This window comes from Chelonoidis abingdonii, chromosome 23, assembly GCF_003597395.2.
Source record: "Chelonoidis abingdonii isolate Lonesome George chromosome 23, CheloAbing_2.0, whole genome shotgun sequence".
In the NCBI taxonomy this organism is placed as follows: Eukaryota; Metazoa; Chordata; order Testudines; family Testudinidae; genus Chelonoidis; species Chelonoidis abingdonii.
Window position 1 is genome coordinate 3,705,684 of NC_133791.1, and position 19,224 is coordinate 3,724,907.

The 19,224-nt window shown below is 42.3% G+C and overlaps 1 protein-coding gene across 1 annotated transcript in view; it reads left to right on the forward strand.

Moving 5' to 3' along the window:
• The window catches only part of MEGF6 (multiple EGF like domains 6), a 233,632-nt gene that overhangs the window by 15,997 nt on the left and 198,411 nt on the right, over positions 1-19,224 (forward strand). The window contains exon 3 of the mRNA XM_032763797.2: positions 6,143-6,252. Within this exon, the coding sequence (XP_032619688.1) occupies positions 6,143-6,252 (110 nt within the window). The remainder of the gene's footprint in view (positions 1-6,142; positions 6,253-19,224) is intronic.

Consider the following 19,224-nt stretch of genomic DNA (forward strand, 5'->3'; position numbering starts at 1 on the left):
CTCAAGACATGGTGGTTGCTGATTTAGAGTGTGAAGAATTGTTTTGTATTGGCTAAACAAAACATCCAAGGGGTTGTGTTGCTAGCTGCTTCTGGAAATGTAATATTTTTGGTACTGTTTGTGTCTGTTGTAACAACAAAGAGTTTAGTTTGACAGAGCCTTCAGCAATCACACGCTGATGCATGTATGCAGTGTACTCAAGGGTCTGTAAATGGATCTTTCATCAGCAGGACACTACAGTGTTTTTCTAAGCTAGAGTTCCATTAGCTCTGGCTGTTCTGAATAATTCTGGGCCAGAAACGCTGACAGAGAAAACAAAAGCTAAGATAAATAATCTCCTTTAACAATTCTTTCCACACCTCCTTATTCCACCTTCCACTTTCTTTATACTTTGTGACATCCATAGAGGCACCGGCAGCTGAGACTGTGCAAAATATTTGCATCACATTTTAAATCTACTTGAACTAATCCTTGGGTTCAAGATTCAGTATATGTGTTAATCTTGGGCCTGACTCATAAAGTTAGAGAGAGGCTGAGGCTATTCACTCACAGCTCAACTAGACATTTAGAAATCTGTTGAAGGCAGAATGGAACCCAGGCTCTGTGCAGCATCTCCTGCATTATTAGGTTTTATTGATTGTAAAGGAGGGCAAGAAAACAGACAGACTGACACTGGGTTGCTGCACTAGCTGTTGGCTTTGCTTTGCCATTGGAATGATGCTTTTCATAGCCGCTATCTCTTGACTGAGATTAACAGTTTGCTACTGAGCTGGTATTTTATCCTGTCTTGGGGAATGTTGATTGTTTTGGGTCCCATTAACTGTCTTGCCATTTCTTTCTGTGCAGCGTCTCTGGATGCTCTGTTAGGTAGCAAGAGTAGCTCTCCATCCTACCAGGGATAGCTCAGTGGTTTGAGCATTGGCCTGCTAAAACCTGGGTTGTGAGTTCCCTCCTTGAGGGGGCAACTTAGGTAAAATCAATACTTGGTCCTGCTGGGAAGGCAGGGGAATGGACTCAAGGTCCTTTCCAGTTCTATGAGAGAGGTATATCTCCAAATAAAAAATACCATGAAGGAAGTTGGGCCAGTGCTTAGTGAAACAAAAAGATCAGAGAATCATTCAAATTCAGGATGCAACAACACCTAAGTTATTGAGTCACCCCAGCAGGAGTGGAGAGTGGTTCCCAGAGCTGTGTTTCCTCCAGTCTAGTTTTCAATGTTTGGATCAGTTGCAATATTTAGTGCTTCATTTGTTGTAGGATATTCTATTGGATCCTATTTTGCATATGGTAGGACTTTTCCATATCTTCAACTCCTCTCCCGTAGTTCTTAGTTCCATTGCTTCCAGAGGTAGCCTGTTATAATATCTTAGAGAGTTTTAGGCTTGAGCACTGCTTCCTCCACTCCCCTTTGACCTAAGTAGGAGCTGCACATAATGTCTAAGGCAGAATACAGTCTATCAAGTTTTTCCTACTCTCCTTTGATTTTCCTTGGAGCAGCTTACCTTCCGTGTATGAGTCTATGCAGCCTAAAAGAAAAACACACTGTCTGTTGTAGTACAATCCAGCAATGTCTTCATGAATCTGCATGGGGGAGAAAATCATTTCCTGTCACCACACTGCATAGAAATGTTTGCATTCCCCACTCATTGGTGGGTAATATTACTCATTTCTACACTGAATGCTTTTGGGTTTCGTTACATACCACATCCCTAGCATTAACTTTGCACATTGTAATGCATGTTAGATTACATTAAAAGCAATATTTGTTTTGAACACAAGGCATTCGGTGGTGGGACCAAGAGAACCACATAGATTTCAGCCTGATTGTTAGATATCTTTAGTGCCTGAAAGATTGTAAATTCCATTCTTAGCGGTATATGGACCCAGGTTACTTCCGTCACAATTTGCTAACAGCTTATACAAAAATGGGTAACTGCTTTTATTTTTGTCAGTTGTGACGTCACATACTCATTGGCAATGAAGTATAGTTGAAGATTTCCTTCATGGGAATTAATTTGGATAGTCCACCGTTATTTAGTTTCTTTGTAGAGTCATGTAGACAAAGTCAAACAACCAGGATTAGTTAGGATAAATATTTTCAGTGGATGCATACAACACTTTCAACTATGCCAAATATTTGTTGTTGCTGTTAGTCCATTGTGCTTTGGGTGAGCAGTTTCATGTTCTGCCGAAGTAGAATTTTTAAAAAAAGCTTCAAAAGTTTTATTTCTTTTTTGATTTTGAGATACACAGAGTACTAAATTTCCGGGGGAAAAAAGTGTCACATTTATTTGTTTTAACTCAACTTCTGTTTGCCAGACTGACATTCCACCCTGTAAATCATGAGCAGAAGTCATTAAAAGATCTTCAGTTTCTGCCTTAGTACAAAGACTGTGGTAACAGAGCCCCATTCCTGCTCAGGGCCATGGGCATTAACAAAAATAAGCATAATGATTCTACTGGGCCCTGAGAAGTACTGCAGCTTCAGCCACTGCAAGAGCTGTGGTGTGGCTTAGTAGTTAGAGCACAGGACTGGGACTCAGCAGATGTGGGTTCTATTACTGACTCTGCTACTAGCTTGCTGGGTGACCTCGGGCAAGTTACTTCCCTCTTTGTGTCTCAGTTTTCCCACCTGTGAAATGGGGATGATGTTACTGACCTTCTTTGTGAAGGGCTTTGTGATCTACGAGTTAGGTATCATTGTTATTTACTCTGTGCAACAGATTTGTGATGGCAGTTGGTGGGTGTTCTTTCAGGATTTGGTTGGGTGGGATATTGGGATGGCTGTTAGTTGGGAGCTGGGAAGGGTTTTAACAGATGGTGTTGTGCAGAGGGCACATTAGATCAGGGCACTTGTCACTGGGGACTTATCTTTCAGAGTTGAGGGGTCATGGTGGTCCAGAATGGGAGGGAGTTCAGTAGAGATGCTGAGGAGGAAGCCTGATGGGGGTCATGAATGGTGCTCATACTTCAGGGAGCCAGAGAGAATGTGAGCTACATTTGGCCTTATAGGTCGTTATTGAGAAACATCCTGTGCCCAAAAATGTCTCAGATCCGACTCACTGAGGATTAAATGTTCCATTCGTCCCCAGAACATGTGACCCAGGAATTAGATCTGTGAGGATTGCATGGGCTCTTTCTGCCTTTGAGTTGCCCTTCCAGAATACACCCCTGTGTTTGGATTTGAGATTGATGTCTTCAAGTCACCAGGGCCTGATGAAATGCATGCGAGAAAACTCAAGGAGCTGACTGAGGAGATATCTGAGCCATTAGCAATTATCTTTGAAAAGTCATGGAAGACAGGAGAGATTCCAGAAAACTGTCACTATATTTGCCCTTTTTCCGATCTATAAAAAGGGCTATTTCCCAGGGAATTACACACCAGTCATCTTAACTTCTGGAAGGGGCGAGGAGTGGCAGGAGCCCCGAGAAGATCTTGATGCGTTTATTAATGGGATTATATAACTGTACTGACTGTGATAGCCAGGGACTAGACTTGATGAGCCAGGAGGTGCCTTCCAGTCCTATGTGCAGTGATGTAGGGTTGAGTGTTAGTCATGGTTGCTAAGGAGCAGCAAGAGAATTGAGGAGACTGGACACTTCTCCACAGCTCTGTTTGTTTAATTCACAACTGCATTAGGAGCCGTCTGTGCATGGAATAGCTTGACGTTGCCCAGTAGGATGCTAGCATGATTATTTTTTTTTATTTTATTTTTTTTTATTCCTTCATCATAAGCCAAATAGTTTTTGAGCTCTCACCAGCCCCTTGGTGTGACTCGTTCACTGGTGCTAGAGTAAGGCCACGTCTACACTACGGGATAAAATCGAATTTGCTAAAATCGGTTTTATAAAACTGATATTATAAATTCGATTTCATGCAGCCACACTAGGCACAGTAATTCGGCATTGTGCGTTGGCTCCGAGGCTAACGTCGATTTCTGAAGCGTTGCATTGTGGGTAGCACTTCCGTAGCTATCCATAGTTCCCGCAGTCTCCCCGCCCCTTGGAATTCAGGGTTGAATCTTAATTGTCGCGGGGGGTTCTGGGTAAATGTCGTCAGTCATTCCTTCCTCCGGGAAAACATCAGCTGACAATCCTTTCGCGCCCGTTTTTCCCTGGATTGCCCTGGCAGACGCCATAGCACGGCAACCATGGAGCCCGTTCAGCTTTTTTTTTTTTCCGGCACCGTATGTGTACTGGATGCGCGGAGAGAGAGGCGATACTCCAGCGCTACACAGCAGCATTCACTTGCTTTTGCAATGATAGCAGAGATGGTTACCGGTCGTTCTGTACCGTCTACTGCCGGAGAAAACTGGCAATGAGATGACGGTTATCTCTCCCCCTCTGTACTGTCCACTGCTATCATGAGTGCCCCTGGCTGAAAATTTTTGAAAAGCAAAAATTGGGATTGACTCACTTGGGACTGAGTCAATCCCTCCCTTATGGTTTCTAAAAATAGAGTCAGTCCTGCCTAGAATAAGGGCAAGTGTATTAGAGAACCAGTGTATCAGAGCACAGCTGCTCCGTGTCAGTATTCACGGGGGTGCCCCTGCAACAACCGCACCGTTGCTTCCCTCCTCCCCCAACCTTCCTGGGCTACCGTGGCAGTGTCCCCCCCCCCATTTGTGTCATGAAGTTATAAGGAATGCAGGAATAAGAAACAGAGACTTGTTAGTGAGATAAAATGAGGGGGGGGGACAGGGAGGCACTTGGAGGCAGCCTCCGGGGCTATGACAGTCCAGGCAGTACGGAATCTTTTCTTTACACAGGAAAGGGAGGGGCTGAAGCCCCCAGTTGCGATGATGAAGCTGGTTATTAGCCGTTCTGTCCTATCTACTGGGAGTAACCAGCAATGTTGGTGTCAATGTCACCATGTTAGATATTGATGAGGACGGTGGGCAGTCCTACAGTACCGTCTACCACCGGGGAGGGGGAGGGGGAGAGGAGCGGATACTGCTCTTCACTGCTGCAGCATCGCGTCTACCAGCAGCATTCAGTACACATAGGGTGACATTGAAAGTAGTCAAGGAATGATTTCTTTCCCTTTTCTTTCATGTGGTGGGGGGGGGAAAGAAACTGAGGAGCTGTTCCCTGAACCACGCCAGACACTGTGTTTGAACCTACAGACATTGGGAGCTCAGCCAAGAATGCAAATACTTTTCAGAGACTGCTGTGGACTGTGGGATAGCTGGAGTCCTCAGTACCCCCTCCATCCATGAGCGTCCATTTGAGTCTCTGGCTTCCCGTTACGCTTGTCACGCAGCGCTGTGTATCCTGGAGATTTTTTTTCAAACGCTTTGGCATTTCGTGTTCTGTAACGGAGCTCTGATACAACAGATTTGTCTCCCCATACAGCGATCAGATCTAGTATCTCCCGTACGGTCCATGCTGGAGCTCTTATTGGATTTGAGACTGCATCGCCACCCGTGCTGATCAGAGCTCCACGCTGGGCAAGCAGGAAATGTAATTCAAAAGTTCGCGGGGCTTTTCCTGTTTACCTGCGCGCTGCATCCGAGTTCAGATTGCTGTCCAGAGCGGTCAGTGTTGCACTCTGGGATACCGCCCAGAGGCCAATAACGTCGATTTCCGTCCACACTAACCGTAATCCGAACTGTTAATATCGAATTTAGCGCTACTCCTCTCATCGGGGTGGAGTACAGAAATCGATTTAAAGAGCCCTTTATATCTATATAAAGAGCGTTGTAGTGTGGACGGGTACAGCGTTAAATCGATTTAATGGCCGTTAAATCGATTTAAACACGTAGTGTAGACCAGGCCTGAAATACCTGTGGTTTTTATAAATTGACTTTCCTTTGACAAACAGTGGTTTAAATTAGGGGGGAAGCGATCGCACAAAACTGCAAAAGAATTAATGAAATACACAACTCGGAAAAGAAGAGGCGCGCTTGGCTTGTTCTGGAGCCCGCTCCCCGAGGGCGCTCTCCTCCCTGGTTAAAATGGATTGAAAAACATTATGTTAAGAGCTATGATTGTTAGAATATGTGGAAAATATGCAAAGTATTTGAAAATTAAATACTTTTTATTTAGGTTCTACCATCAGAATTAAATCTTCTGTGCACTCCACTTGCATACGAAATCCTCCTCTTCCAGGGGTTAACGGGGGTTGTGTTTTGTGTTTTAGAACAGCATATTACACAGACTACAGGCAGGTGTACAGCGCGGAATACCAGACTGTGTACAAGTGCTGCCCAGGATGGTCCCAGCTTGGAGGGGATGCTGGCTGTCTTTACTGTAAGTACCGCTGCACACCAGTGAGGTTTTCTTCACATTCCAATTGTTTTGCATGCTTATTTCATAGTCTGTACACTGGACCAGATGCTATAAACCCTTGTCTTAGAAGAATACTTTATTTTAATGGGTGGGAAAGTTTCTCTCTGGACGCCTGTGAAGTGGTGTGAGCCACTTTCTGTTTTGTATAGAACTTCCTCATTCTAACACACACAGGTGTTCAGGGTTACATTATTCACTTACTCAGTTGCCAAAAGCTACTAACATTTTAAAACATATCACAATCTGGTGATTTAAACTGTCCCGCTGCAGAAAGCTATAATCTGAGTGGAGTTATCATTAAGCATAACATTAATTGCTGGTTATGTAAGTGAATATGCCAGTGATAGTTAGCTAATTTGCCCACAAATTCCTCTTGCTTAGGATTCTCTGGAGCTGCTTCTCACCCCTTCATCAGAGGAGGAGGCAGCCTTGGAAATGAAGCTTTTGAATAAATGAAGCCCCTGAACTGTTCATATAAAAAAATGTGCTTCACGACTGTGTTTCAGGAGCACTGTGAGATTTGGCTGGAAATTGATGGACACTCAACTGTGTGTGCTTCCTGTTTTGTTTGTCCCTCCCTGCTCTTAATAAATGAGAGTGAGAGAGAAAGAGAGGTTCATTCATGAATTTACATATAAGGGGAAGTGTCTCTCGGACTATCTTGAAAAAGATCAAATGTGTCAAATGATTTTTGGTTATATTTTAGGGTTTTTCATGCTTGGAATTCAGCTGGTTGAACTTGGGGCTCTCCCTGCCCCTTTCTTCTTGGCTGATCTCCCCTTATAAAGGACATTGGGATTTCTTAAACTGCTGATGTTTAGTACTGTCAGGACCTCGACAGAAGGTGTTAGTGTCACATTCCTAGAACAGGAAGTTAACTGTCCAGTATGAATAAGCTGGTATTGTGATATCTCTAGTGGTTTAGAGTGAGGGACTTGGAGTCAGGACTGCTGGGTTCTAGTCCCAGCTCTTCCTCTGCTATGCTTTGAGACTTTTGGCAAATTACTCTTTGCCTCAGTTTAACCATATGTAAAATGGGTATAAAAGTACCTACTTCACAAGTGTATTGCAAGGCTCCTTTAATGGTTTTTAAAATGTATTAAAATCTCTTGATGGATCATGCTATGGAGGTGAAAAATATTATTAGTATTTGCTGCGCTTTTATTATAGAACATGGTTGATTAAAATGGTACATTTGGATAGCTTGAAAAAAGGAAAATATTCCCTTGAATCTCTCACTGATCTAGCCAAGCACATACATAGAAATAAAAGTCACTAGTGAGGGAGTATCATGTATATTCTTCATGATCATATTATTAATTTCATGCTCAGCAACTGAATAAAATCATCAGCTACTTTTTTAATTAGCATTGGGAGATGCATTTCCTACCAATGTCGTTAAATGTTAGTTTTCATTAGAGGTGACAGGCTGGTGAACTAACGAAGGTTGTGTGTGTTTGGCTGTCTTGGCATCAAAAGAATGAAAGCCAACAGTTTTCATATCCATTTTTAAAATGATTTTGATTGTAATTGACCTGGGGTGTTGGAAAGTGTCTCCTACAACTAGTCCTCGTTCTCCAGAAGGGCTTGCAGACCCCTTTTCTTGCACTTCACTTCTTGAAATGAGGGTGAAACAGTAAGATGTGTCTAGCAAGCCAATTTTTATTTTTCTGATTTAAAGGGTGATAATATAGGAGACTAAGTCCATTGTATCAAAGGAAACTCTGTGGGTACTTACTAACCCAGTGGCAGCAGGCAGATAATACTCTCAGCTGAACTCAGAAAAGTCACTACTGTCATGAATTTCCTACAGAGGAAGTGAATAATTTTATCCAGGAACGGAGCAGGAGCAAGAGGAAAGGAAAGAGAGCTGCCTAGAGAAACCTCTTAACTTGTCATCCCAACTATACGTACTGAAAGTCAAAGGTGTAGGGATAATCTCTAACTGCGCTGAACTGTTTGTAGAAGAATTGATTCAGGGGATAATAAGCAGAGGGCGTGGATGATGCTGGACTCTCATAAAGAATGAAGTATGTCTGGGTGTTCTGAGAACAAAGGCATTGGGCTATTTAAATATTGATCATGTGCCTGTTGCTGACATGATAGGAGAACAAATGCCATTTACTTTCTTATTCATAAGTCAATAGACCCTGTTGTTCCCTTTTAAGTTTTGTTTGTTTGGGTATTTTTGCTTATGATTCCCGGGAGGAACAAAGCTGGAAGTTTTTGCTTTGTGCCTGCAATGTAGGCTGAAAAGCAGACATCAAAGTCAACGATTTTCTCTTGCTTCTGTTCACTAGCCTTGAGATTTCAAAGTGGGAGGGGTGGGGGGCAAAGGTGATTCAGGTAACCAGTTAAATTAATATTTTGGTGGGAAGGAGGGTAAATGTGAAAAAATAGGAGGCTTGTGGCAGCAATGTGCTCTATCTTACCATCCTGTTGTCTTGGTTAACTTTGCAATTTCACTCCTTGTGAATTCTGCAAGATTTGCTATGGAAACTACCTCATGTAACACTGAAGGCTCAAGGCCTGGTCCTCAGCTGGTGTCAATTGGTGTAATTCTGTTGAAGTAATGGAGCTATGCCAAATTATTCTAGTTGGGTGTCTGTCCTCAGAGATGTAATAGATATTGTTCCTGCTCCATGCAGACACGTGGGTAAGACCATCAGTGGTAAAAATATAATTGGAACTGTTGGAGACTGTAAGGCAGAATCAAGCCAACAAGAACATCCTGTTCTGTCTTCTGATTTGAGTTAACATTTCTTCACCGCAATATACTCCTTCCTCCCGGCATTTGAATGCTCCTTTACAAATCTCTTCGCTTACTTCTGCTCTTCTTGCTTTTGTGAGGCTAACCCTTCCGTCTGTCTAAAAGCAGAAGCGCATGATGCTCTGTTAGGGTAACTTTGCACTCCCTGTGTTCTTATAGCCATGCCTGTAGTTCCTCTCTTTCATAGTCGTGAGGTAGTATCTGATGTACGATAGGGTCTGCTAAATAATATTATGGGAGACCAAGGCCCTCGTACCTGCCTGGTTATTAACCCAACCCTGAAGAGTGTGCTTCCCCCCACTCCCAGGGCTGTATTACCTGCCTGGCAGGAGAGTGCTGATACCCCACTCTACCTCTTCCTTGTTTAACAGGCTTACAGCTGGCTTGAAACACTGAGGGCTTATTCCAGCCTCCAGAATGTTCTTGTCCAAATATTTAGAGGTGTGAGAATGACCTATGCACTACCATCAGGCTGGGACCTGCTTAACGACCCACAGAGTCCAGCATCTCTGCTGGGAATGAATAATTAGAAAATGGATGGAAAGTTTCATAGAAACACCCTGTAAAATGTCACTTAAGGAAGAGGTCTAAAGAATTAATGGTCCGCAGAGATTTGAAAATTTCTTGAGGAATATTTGATTTCCCTGCTATTCCCCTCCCCCTGTGCCATTTGCAATTGTCTGCTGGGCTTATAACATTCCCAGGAGTTGTCAGATCTCACCTTATAAATGTGTAGTGCTCAGTTCCCTTGTGGATTACCTGCTTTTTCTCCTCCCGTCTGCTCACAGTGGAAAAGCAGTGATGATTCAAATTTAAAAAATCTGATTTTTTTATTGGATTATTTTACTTTAATCCATTTTTCTTCTTTAAAATAAATCTACTTAAAATTAAAATTGAAATTATAAGGCCTAAACTACTTATAATTAAACTACATTTAAATAAAATAAAAAGTAAATAAATAAAAATTCAGGTGTACATGTTTGTTGCAGAAGTTTTTTTTAAAAGTCAAACCTCTGAACTGGTGGAAGTCACTGGCTAAGCACCTGGAACCAGAGAGCGTTGAATTCCTTTTACCAGCTTTTTACACCACTAGCCGCCTTTCTTTTCAGTTTATTCTGCTAGTTCAGTTGCATGACTAGTTCAATCAAAGTTAAGAAACCATCAAGAGCTGAAAGGCAAGCTTGTTTGCCTCTTCCAGTCTGAGTGAAAACTAGTGAGAGAGAATGAGATGTGCTAGTTCTAAAGTCTGGAAGGACATGATCACCAGAAACAATCAGCTCAATTTACTAATTACAGGTAACTCCCTTTGTCTAATAGATCAGTTTTAAATGCAGAATGACTCAATAATTAACTTGCTTTTTTCTTGTCTAGCACATTTTTTGAAAAATTTTTTTATTTAACTAATATACCAGTTTTACAATGTTGTTTTTTATACATTTTTAATTGAATGCCAATTTCTACCCAAATAGAGCTTGATACAAATCACAAGTAAAAATGATCATCACATAAGTGCATTATTCACTATTTTCTAATATAATGAAATATGTAAACAATAATCTGAATAAATGTGTGTTAAGCTATGTAATTGTTTAAATATATATAGGTATATTGTGTTCTTATGGTTAGGAAAAAGTACCAAACTTTGTGTAAAGGGCTATGTTTATTTGTAAATGAACATATTTTTAATAGTTTCTAACCAATGAGGCTCAATCTTTCTTTAGGAAAATAATTAACTAAAAAGTAAAATTGCAAAACAAGATGAAAATTGATTATTTAAATCGAGGTTTCCTGCTTGACGATTTAAATCACTTTGACTTAAGTCAAACCATGCTGCTTCACTGCAGCTCTGTTACCATGTCATTTCTTATTGCATTTTCACCCACCTTTGTCCTAGGCCATTCATCCGCACAGCTCAGTTTAGAGAGGGAGAAGGTCAGAAGTCATGACAGCCTTCTTCACTCATGGTCTGGTATCAGATTCCTTTCCTTAATGATAACTGATAAGATTGACTTTTGAGCTAAAACTATTAGTTTCAGATGACATCGGAGATGTCACATAAATTCCACATGGGTTGAATAGTGTAGTTATGGTCCTTGCTGTGCGATACAAGGCCTATGTGTCTGGGTAGCCTCACGATGTCTACTGTTAGCTCCAGGATGCTGAAAAGTTGGGTCCCATCAAGTCTTTACAATTGATAGCTCTTAAACTGAATGGAATGATTGGAGTTCAGTAATAGACACTGTGTCTGTGCACCCCTGCTAACTCCTTCCATTTCAGAGAATGAAACTGTAGGATGGAGAGGAATTGAGGATGGCAAAAAGGAGGGAAAATGAGGAGGAACAGGAAGAAAGATTTAATGGGAGATTTAGTATTTTTTGATGGGTACAAGGCAGTCTCAGTGCCAACATTTCTTGTGCTGTTAATGACTCTTGCTTGTCTTCCAGGTTCTGAGGGGGAGGCTTGATTGTGGCTAAAGAGGGAGAATAAAATGTTAAGTCTGGCGTGGGGGTGGTTATCAGAGACTGAGGACGGTTGAAAGAGCACTTTGAGCATCCCCAAGGGGTGCATAGAAGGCAGCCAAATTCTAATCGCTTTATTAAGAGGGGAGCTTTTATTAGTCACAAATGGCCTATTAAAGACTCCAAAGTGAGTTACCCTGCACTGAACTACATATCTCACTGCTAGCTCTGTTTAGCTTTAGCATATCATCTAGTGAGCAGTTAAACAGCACTCAGCAGGGCCTACTTTGGCAGCCACGCTCAGCTGTTGGTTTTTATTCTGTAAATATGTCAGAACTCTGCTTGGTGCATAACCATGGGCAGCCCAACCCTCTGAAAAAATCTTGTATCAGGTCTTCATGAGGGAAGGCTTGGTTATTTTATGAGGTGTGTTGGTTTGGTCCACAGCAAATATGTTCATGTAACAACTTAATTTCCTTGATAGGTTGACTTTCATGTATACATTGCCCCTTCGCTCCTGGAAGCTTATTGTTTTGTCAGTTCAGAGGGCTAATTTGTATTTCTGTTCATAGAGTCATAGAAGATTAGGGTTGGAAGGGACCTCAGGAGGTCATCTAGTCCAACCCCCAGTTCAAAGCAGGGCCAACCCCAACTAAATCATCCCAGCCAGGGCTTTGTCAAACCTGACCTTAAAAACCTCTAAGGAAGGAGATTCCACCACCTCCCTAGGTAACCCATTCCAGTGCTTCACAACTCTCGTAGTGAAATAGTTTTTCATAATATCCAACCTAGACCTTCCCCCACTGTAACTTGAGACCATTACTCCTTGTTCTGTCGTCTACCACCACTGAGAACAACCTATCTCCATCCTCTTTGGAACCCCGTTCAGATAGTTGAAGGCTGCTTTCAAATCCCCCCCTCACTAGTCTCTTCTGTAGACTAAATAAACCCAGTTCCCTCAGCCTTTCCTCATAAGTCATGTGCCCCAGCCCCATAATCACTTTTGTTGCCCTCCACTGGACTCCCTCCAATTTGTCCTCATCCTTTCTGTAGTGGGGGACCTAAAACTGGATGCAGTACTCCAGATGAGGTCTCACCAGTGCCAAATAGAGGGGAATAATCACTTCCCTTGATCTGCTGGCAATACTCCTACGAATGCAGCCTAATATACTGTTAGCCTTCTTGGCAACAAGGGCACGCTATTGACTGGTATCCAGCTTCTCATCCATTGTAATCCCTAGGTCCTTTTCTGCAGAACTGCTGCTTAGCCAGTCGGTCCCAAGCCTGTAGCAGTGCATGGGATTCTTCTGTCCTAAGTGCAGGACTCTGCACTCGTACTTGTTGAACCTCATCAGATTTCTTTTAGCTCAACCCTCCAATTTGTCTAGGTCACTCTGGACCCTATCCCTACCCTCCAGTGTATCTACCTCTCCCACGAGCTTAGTGTCATCTGCGAACTTGCTGAGGGTGCAAGTCATCCCATCATCCGGATCATTAATGAAGAGGTTGAACAAAACCAGCCCCAGGACCGACTCCTGGGGCACTCTGCTTTTTACCAGCTGCCAACTAGAATACGAGTCGTTGATCACTATCGGTTGAGCCTGATGATCTAGCCAGCTTTCTGTCCCTCTTATAGTGCATTCAACCAATCCATACTTCTTTAACTTGCTGGCAGGAATACTGTGGGGTGAGCCTTTTGCCTGGGATCTTCTGTCCTGGATGATCTCTTCCATATTTAATGCATATGAACATGTATGTTGTGGTACAGTGTATGGAAAATGCTTTTTTTCAGTTAACTTTATTCTATTGTATTTGACTTCCCAGGAAACCTATTCCACTATGTTCCTGTAAGCCCCTACCCTTTGTCTTTTGAAACAGGAATAGGTAATAGGCTTGGCAGGGCTCCATTTTAATGAGTAGTTGTCTGTAAACTTTGATATCACCTGACGCACACAAAAATCAACAACAATAAAATCCATTGATAGTAGCTGGCGAGTGCAGCCTTTGCTGCACCTTGCACCTGCAGGGATTTGTTATTTCAGCCCTGCAGCAGCCCAGGGAGCCCTCTGAAGCCCTGCACCTTTACTTACCAGCTGGAATTGTGAGGGCTATCTCTGGACAGGAGCTTCTCAGCAGTGGGGTGGCCTCTCTCAGGGCCTGTGGCTCGTCGTCCTTCTTGCAGTGCTTTCTTTCTAGCTTCTGCCCTCCTGAAGTAGGAAGTGCTGGACTGGCTCCTGTGAGATAGGGAAGGGTTAAGTATTCGCTTAGGCTTTAAAGTTCATGCCTAAATATAAATAATATTGCCACGGAATGAGCCAGAGAATAGTGATTTCCCCCTCCCCTCCCACCCCCTGATAAAAGCAAGTATTTCTATATGGTAGCTGTTGTCCATTTCATAGTGTAATACAATATGAAACATGTATACCATCTTTTATGAAAGATTCTGTTTAACCTTTGTAGTCTGTACACAACAATCATTTCATCCACTGAATAGCAGCCATGCCTGGGATGAAATGTAGGAACTGTTTAACAGTAAAAAGCTGCACTGTGTAACTGTGGAATACCATATGATGCATCGTCTGTCTGAGGATCTCTTTACAAGCGTTAGTGAATTAAGACTTTCAGGCCCTTTTTGGAATAGGATATTATTATTATTTCCATTTGACAGTTGAGGAAAAGGAGGAACAGAAAGGTGAAGGTACTTGTCCAAGCCTCAGAGGAAGTCTGGGGCCTGGTCAGGAGTAGAACACACATCTGATTTCTAGTCTCACAGTTCCACAAGTATTTCCAGTGTCCCCTAGAACCATGAGGTGGGCCTTGCTTCTAGTGACATGTAGGGAAGAGCATCACTTACTGCACTGTCAGTATCACTCCATGCAGCATCTAGAGATTCCTTGTGGATGCACAGCCAAACACTGAGCCAACCTGACTCTATCTAGCTTATGAGATCTCACAGGATCAGAGAATGAAACCCAAAGAGCCTTAACGTTCCACTGGGCCTGAAGGTTATTTCCTGCCTGTAGAGAGAATTCCATTGAATAATATTGACGTACTCTAAAAAAAGATGCTCTCTTCCTATAGGACTAGAGTACCAGTGATATTTTAAGGTTATGGGACTTTACTAAAGATGCAGCATGGAATATATATGTGATAGGAAGTCCCAAGGGAAATATCTATAGATACATGGTCAGTTTGTCTTTATACTTGGGGGTGAGGGTGGGGGTGGGCGGGGAAGACCTGTGCATTTGTAAGGAAATATATAAACTGACATTTGTAAGGGGAGCCACCAGAACTTGATTTTTGAGTGGGTTTCTGAGCTTCTCCACAGATAAAATGTATGGGTTTGCAATGACACTCAAGGCTATATAGTCATAAAAAGTGACTTCAATGTTATTAGCTAGGAAGATTGATGGATCTCTGAGGCAGCATTTCATCACAGTCTCTAGTCTGGGTATAGGGGTATTTTACCTTCAATGCTACCTTTTGTATTGTTAAGCAGTCTTTTGGGGAGAAAATAAAAAGTGGTCAAATATTTAAACTCTAAAACAAGAACTAGCACCCGGGCTAAGTGTTTTAGCTATAATGTTTCTAAGGTCTAAGGTGGAGGTTCAGACATGGGTCAGAATGGGATTTAAATCAAGGTAAAAATACAGCTCAGCTTTGCCAGTCATGATCTACTCAGCTCCATGACAAGGGAATGTTTGCTTCTCAGAGTTAACTGCCTGAGCCCTTTGAACCTGAAGCAGGTACAGAGGTGGGATAAATTGTGATATTGATAGTGCTGTAAAGGGTAACTAAATAATGACACCATGTCTTTAAGAAAAATTGGAATTCTGCTGGGCTCAGTTGACCAACTGATGGTCATTTTAAAGAGGGTCTACAGAGACACCCAAGATATAGCTGAGTTAGCGTGTTTGAAAGAAAGGGGAACAGTAGTTGTTGTTACTGATTCCTGTGACATAGAGTTAAAGATGTGACACTCAGAGCACATCTTCGAGAAACCCAACCAGCATAACAAAACTAAATTATTCCTCTCCAGGTACTCCTGATCTTCTTTGCTGGGTTGGTTGGGATTGAATTACCTGGGTGGTCATCTCTCCCTCTCCCTCTTCTACAGATTCAGCCTTTAGTCATTGTGATGGAGAGGTCAGTTTGTCCTGATCTTTGTTGTGAGATTTTTGTGCTTTCACTTATTTTGAGCTTGCACATCAGGTTCAATTTAAGGATGGACCCATGTGTGTGTCTTGCCTGTGTGACAAGAATGGGTGAACTGTGATACTACTGCAGCGATTTAATAATCTACTCTCAGGATTTTTTTCTTGAAGTTCAACATATATTGCCATTCATTCACGTATATAATAACCCTTTGAGTAGAGAACTGAACCCATAGGGAACTAGTAGGAGAAGAGAAAAAATGCAAGCAGTTAACATAGATGAAGTTATTTCTTTGTGTCAGGTGTGTATGTAGATGGTGAAACAGGAGGAATTTACACTGAGGAGGAAAAGCATGATAAAGGACAATGTCAGGACCTAGCATACAGTGGGAATTTAGGAAGCCAATTGTGTTTCGGCAGGAAAATCGGAGTCAATATTTAATGCATGTGGCTATCAGTGGTAAAAAGAGAATAGCAGGAAATTTAGTAATGGGGAAATTACTTCTCCATTTTATAGTGGATCATAATTGATTGCAGTCTGATTAAAACACTATGATAAGAGAATTATAATCAAACGTGACAAACAATGTAATTTAAAGGATTGGCTGCTAAGATGTGTCCCTAATATAGTCTCACTAAGCCATTACGCAGAACTGGAATAATTTCCTCCAGTTTATGGTTGATACCTCTTTCCATATCCATGGAAATTATCTGCTCAGAGCTCCCTTCCCTGTGCCTGTCTGCTAAGGGCTCATCCTTAGGTCCTTTGATTTTATACTTGTATTTTCATCTTAATTCCAAGCAACCCTGACATTTCCCAGCTGTATCCATTACATTGGGAGGAAGGGAGGGATAGCTCAGTGGTTTGAGCATTGGCCTGCTAAACCCAGGGTTGTAAGTTCAATCCTTGAGGGGCCATTTTGGGATCTGGGGCAAAAATTGGTCCTGCTAGCGAAGGCAGGGGGTGGACTCAATGACCTTTCAAGGTCCCTTCCAGTTCTAGGAGATTGGTATATCTCCTATTATTATACTGCCACTACTCCAAAAAGCCCATCAATCGACTCCCATCCTTGATGCTGCAAAATGCCTATATGGCTAAACCTGTCCAATGTGGTCTTGAGGAGCGTGTCCTAACATCTCCAAGAGTAATACTGAGCTAAGGGGGCATTGCTGAATCTGGACAACTGGATCTGTCGCAGTCAGGGATTACAGAATAGTTATGGCACCTCTTACTGTGCTGTTAAATATAAATCTCTTGTATGCTTGCCTGGGGTAACATTGCTGTGACACGATAGCTGGTTTCTTGTGAGAGGCCCTCACATCTCTTATTGATTATATACCGATCATCAGTAGCACTGCAATTATACAAAGTAGGTATAGTTCCAGTGGGGACACAATATATTGACCAGAATATTGAGGGATAATGAGGAGCAATATAGGGAATTAAGTGAGAATTATAGTATCGAATGGTTAGAGAAAGTGGGCCTTGGAGTCAGGACTCCTGAGGTCTTGCCCCCAACTTGCCACTGACTCACCTTGTGCAAGTCAAGTAATCTCTTTGCCCCTTTGTTTGCTCATCTGTAACCTCGAGGAGGAGGATGATATATACTTCACTGGAGCATTCTGAGACTTAGCTGATTAGTATTTAAGTGCCTGGAGATCCTCCAATAAAAGGTTCCTAGAAGTGCAAAGTGACTGAATAGAAACATAATTGGGAAGTAGGGATTGTGGCTTACCACATAGTTGTCATTGTCTCTTAAAGCTTTGCTGCCCTGAGACTGCCAAGGACTGTGTGGTATTCACTGTGACATGGTGAATGGGGGGAGGGCAAGCATGGCATATTTTTTATAACTCCCAGTAAGAGGTAGTGATCTCTCGCATGCATCGAAGTGTCGGTGTAATGTATTTCTTTCTCTATCCACTGCTTTATTTTCTCTAAATGACTGGTGCTACAAACCCCATAAACTCCTTTTCTAGTTTCTCTTTGGAAACAACCATAACACAGAAACTAAAGTGTGGTAGTTCTGTGCATAACAGGATGCCAGTTCTCACTCTCCCGCTGATCTGGATCTAGGATAAGATTTACACTGGGTGGCCAATAATTCACTACTATCTCCTGTTTCTGCCTATTAACATTCCAGCCCCGAGCATTACAAGAACCCAACAGCACTATTCCAGCCCTGGAGGCAGTGAGTGACAATGCAGCTTATTATAGTTGTAGTGGATGGTCTGGGATGATGCCCATGGGGTACGTACCCCCTCCTCCAGGATACAAATACAGCCTGCTTTCCAATATGGAAAACAGAGGGATGTTTTATGGAGGGCAGAGCTTCCGGAGATTTGACATGTCTGAGACAGCAGGGAACAAGTCTCCTTTGCGTGGTGATGATGCATGCTGCCTTTTTAGTCAGAAGTGTTGTAAGCAGATAAAATGTGCGGGGAGTCTGTCAAGTTGCCAAGCTTTACTTTTGAGGTGGTTGTTTAACAATGGTGGTGCAGTTATATAATTTGTGTAATGCTTTAGGATCCTTTGGGAAAATATGGAGGAGATGATGTTCATGCAGTATCATCATTGTGCTTGGTATTGTAGTTTGGGTAGAGTACGACGTGGTGCCTCCTCCTGGGTCTTACAGTTTCAAGACTCAATTATACAAGATTCCTAGGCGCAGCTTTTTAAATGTATTTAGACTTCACTCTGCTCAGCGTTCATAGATTCATAGCTCATAAAGGCAGTAGAGGTTGTGATCATGTGGCCTGACCAATGCATAATACAGTCCAGGGATCTTCCTGAATTAATTCCTGTTTGAGCTAGAGCATATCTTTTAGAAAAACATCTAAACTTGATCTTGATGTTTGATGATCAAACTTGATGTTTGATGATCTAAACATCTTTTAGAAACATAAAGAATCTTATGCTCCTAAAGTGCCCAAGGCACTTTTGAAAATGGGACTTAACCGATGAAGTCACTTAGGCCTTGCAAAGCTGAACAGCGCAAAGCCTAAATACTCTCAGAAACTGGGGCCTTAGGTCAGATTTTTAAAGATATTTAGGCACCTAGTGGGATTTTCAGAAGTGCCTAAGCACCAAACACCTGTTGAAATCAAGGCGTTTGAGACTCCTATGTGCTTCTGAAAACCTCACTAAACACCTAAATACCTTTAAAAATCTGGCCCTTAGTGTCTTAAGTTACCGTTTACTTTAGTGAGAGTGAAATATATGCTCGGAATCCAGCCCTTAATTATACAGAAAATACAGACAAATCCATCTATTTTAGGGTTTTCTCAGACAAATGTAATTCAGACACTTAATACACTGGTTGACCAGCAAAGAGTCAGTCCTAGACTGGTTTCAGAGTAGCAGCCATGTTAGTCTGTATCTGCAAAAAGAACAGGAGTACTTGTGGCGCCTTAGAGACTAACAAATTTATTTCAGCATGAGCTTTCGTGAGCTACAGCTCACTTCTTCAGATGCATAGAATGGAACACACAGACAGGAGATATTTATACATACAGAGAACATGAAAAGGTGGAAGCATGCATACCGACAGGA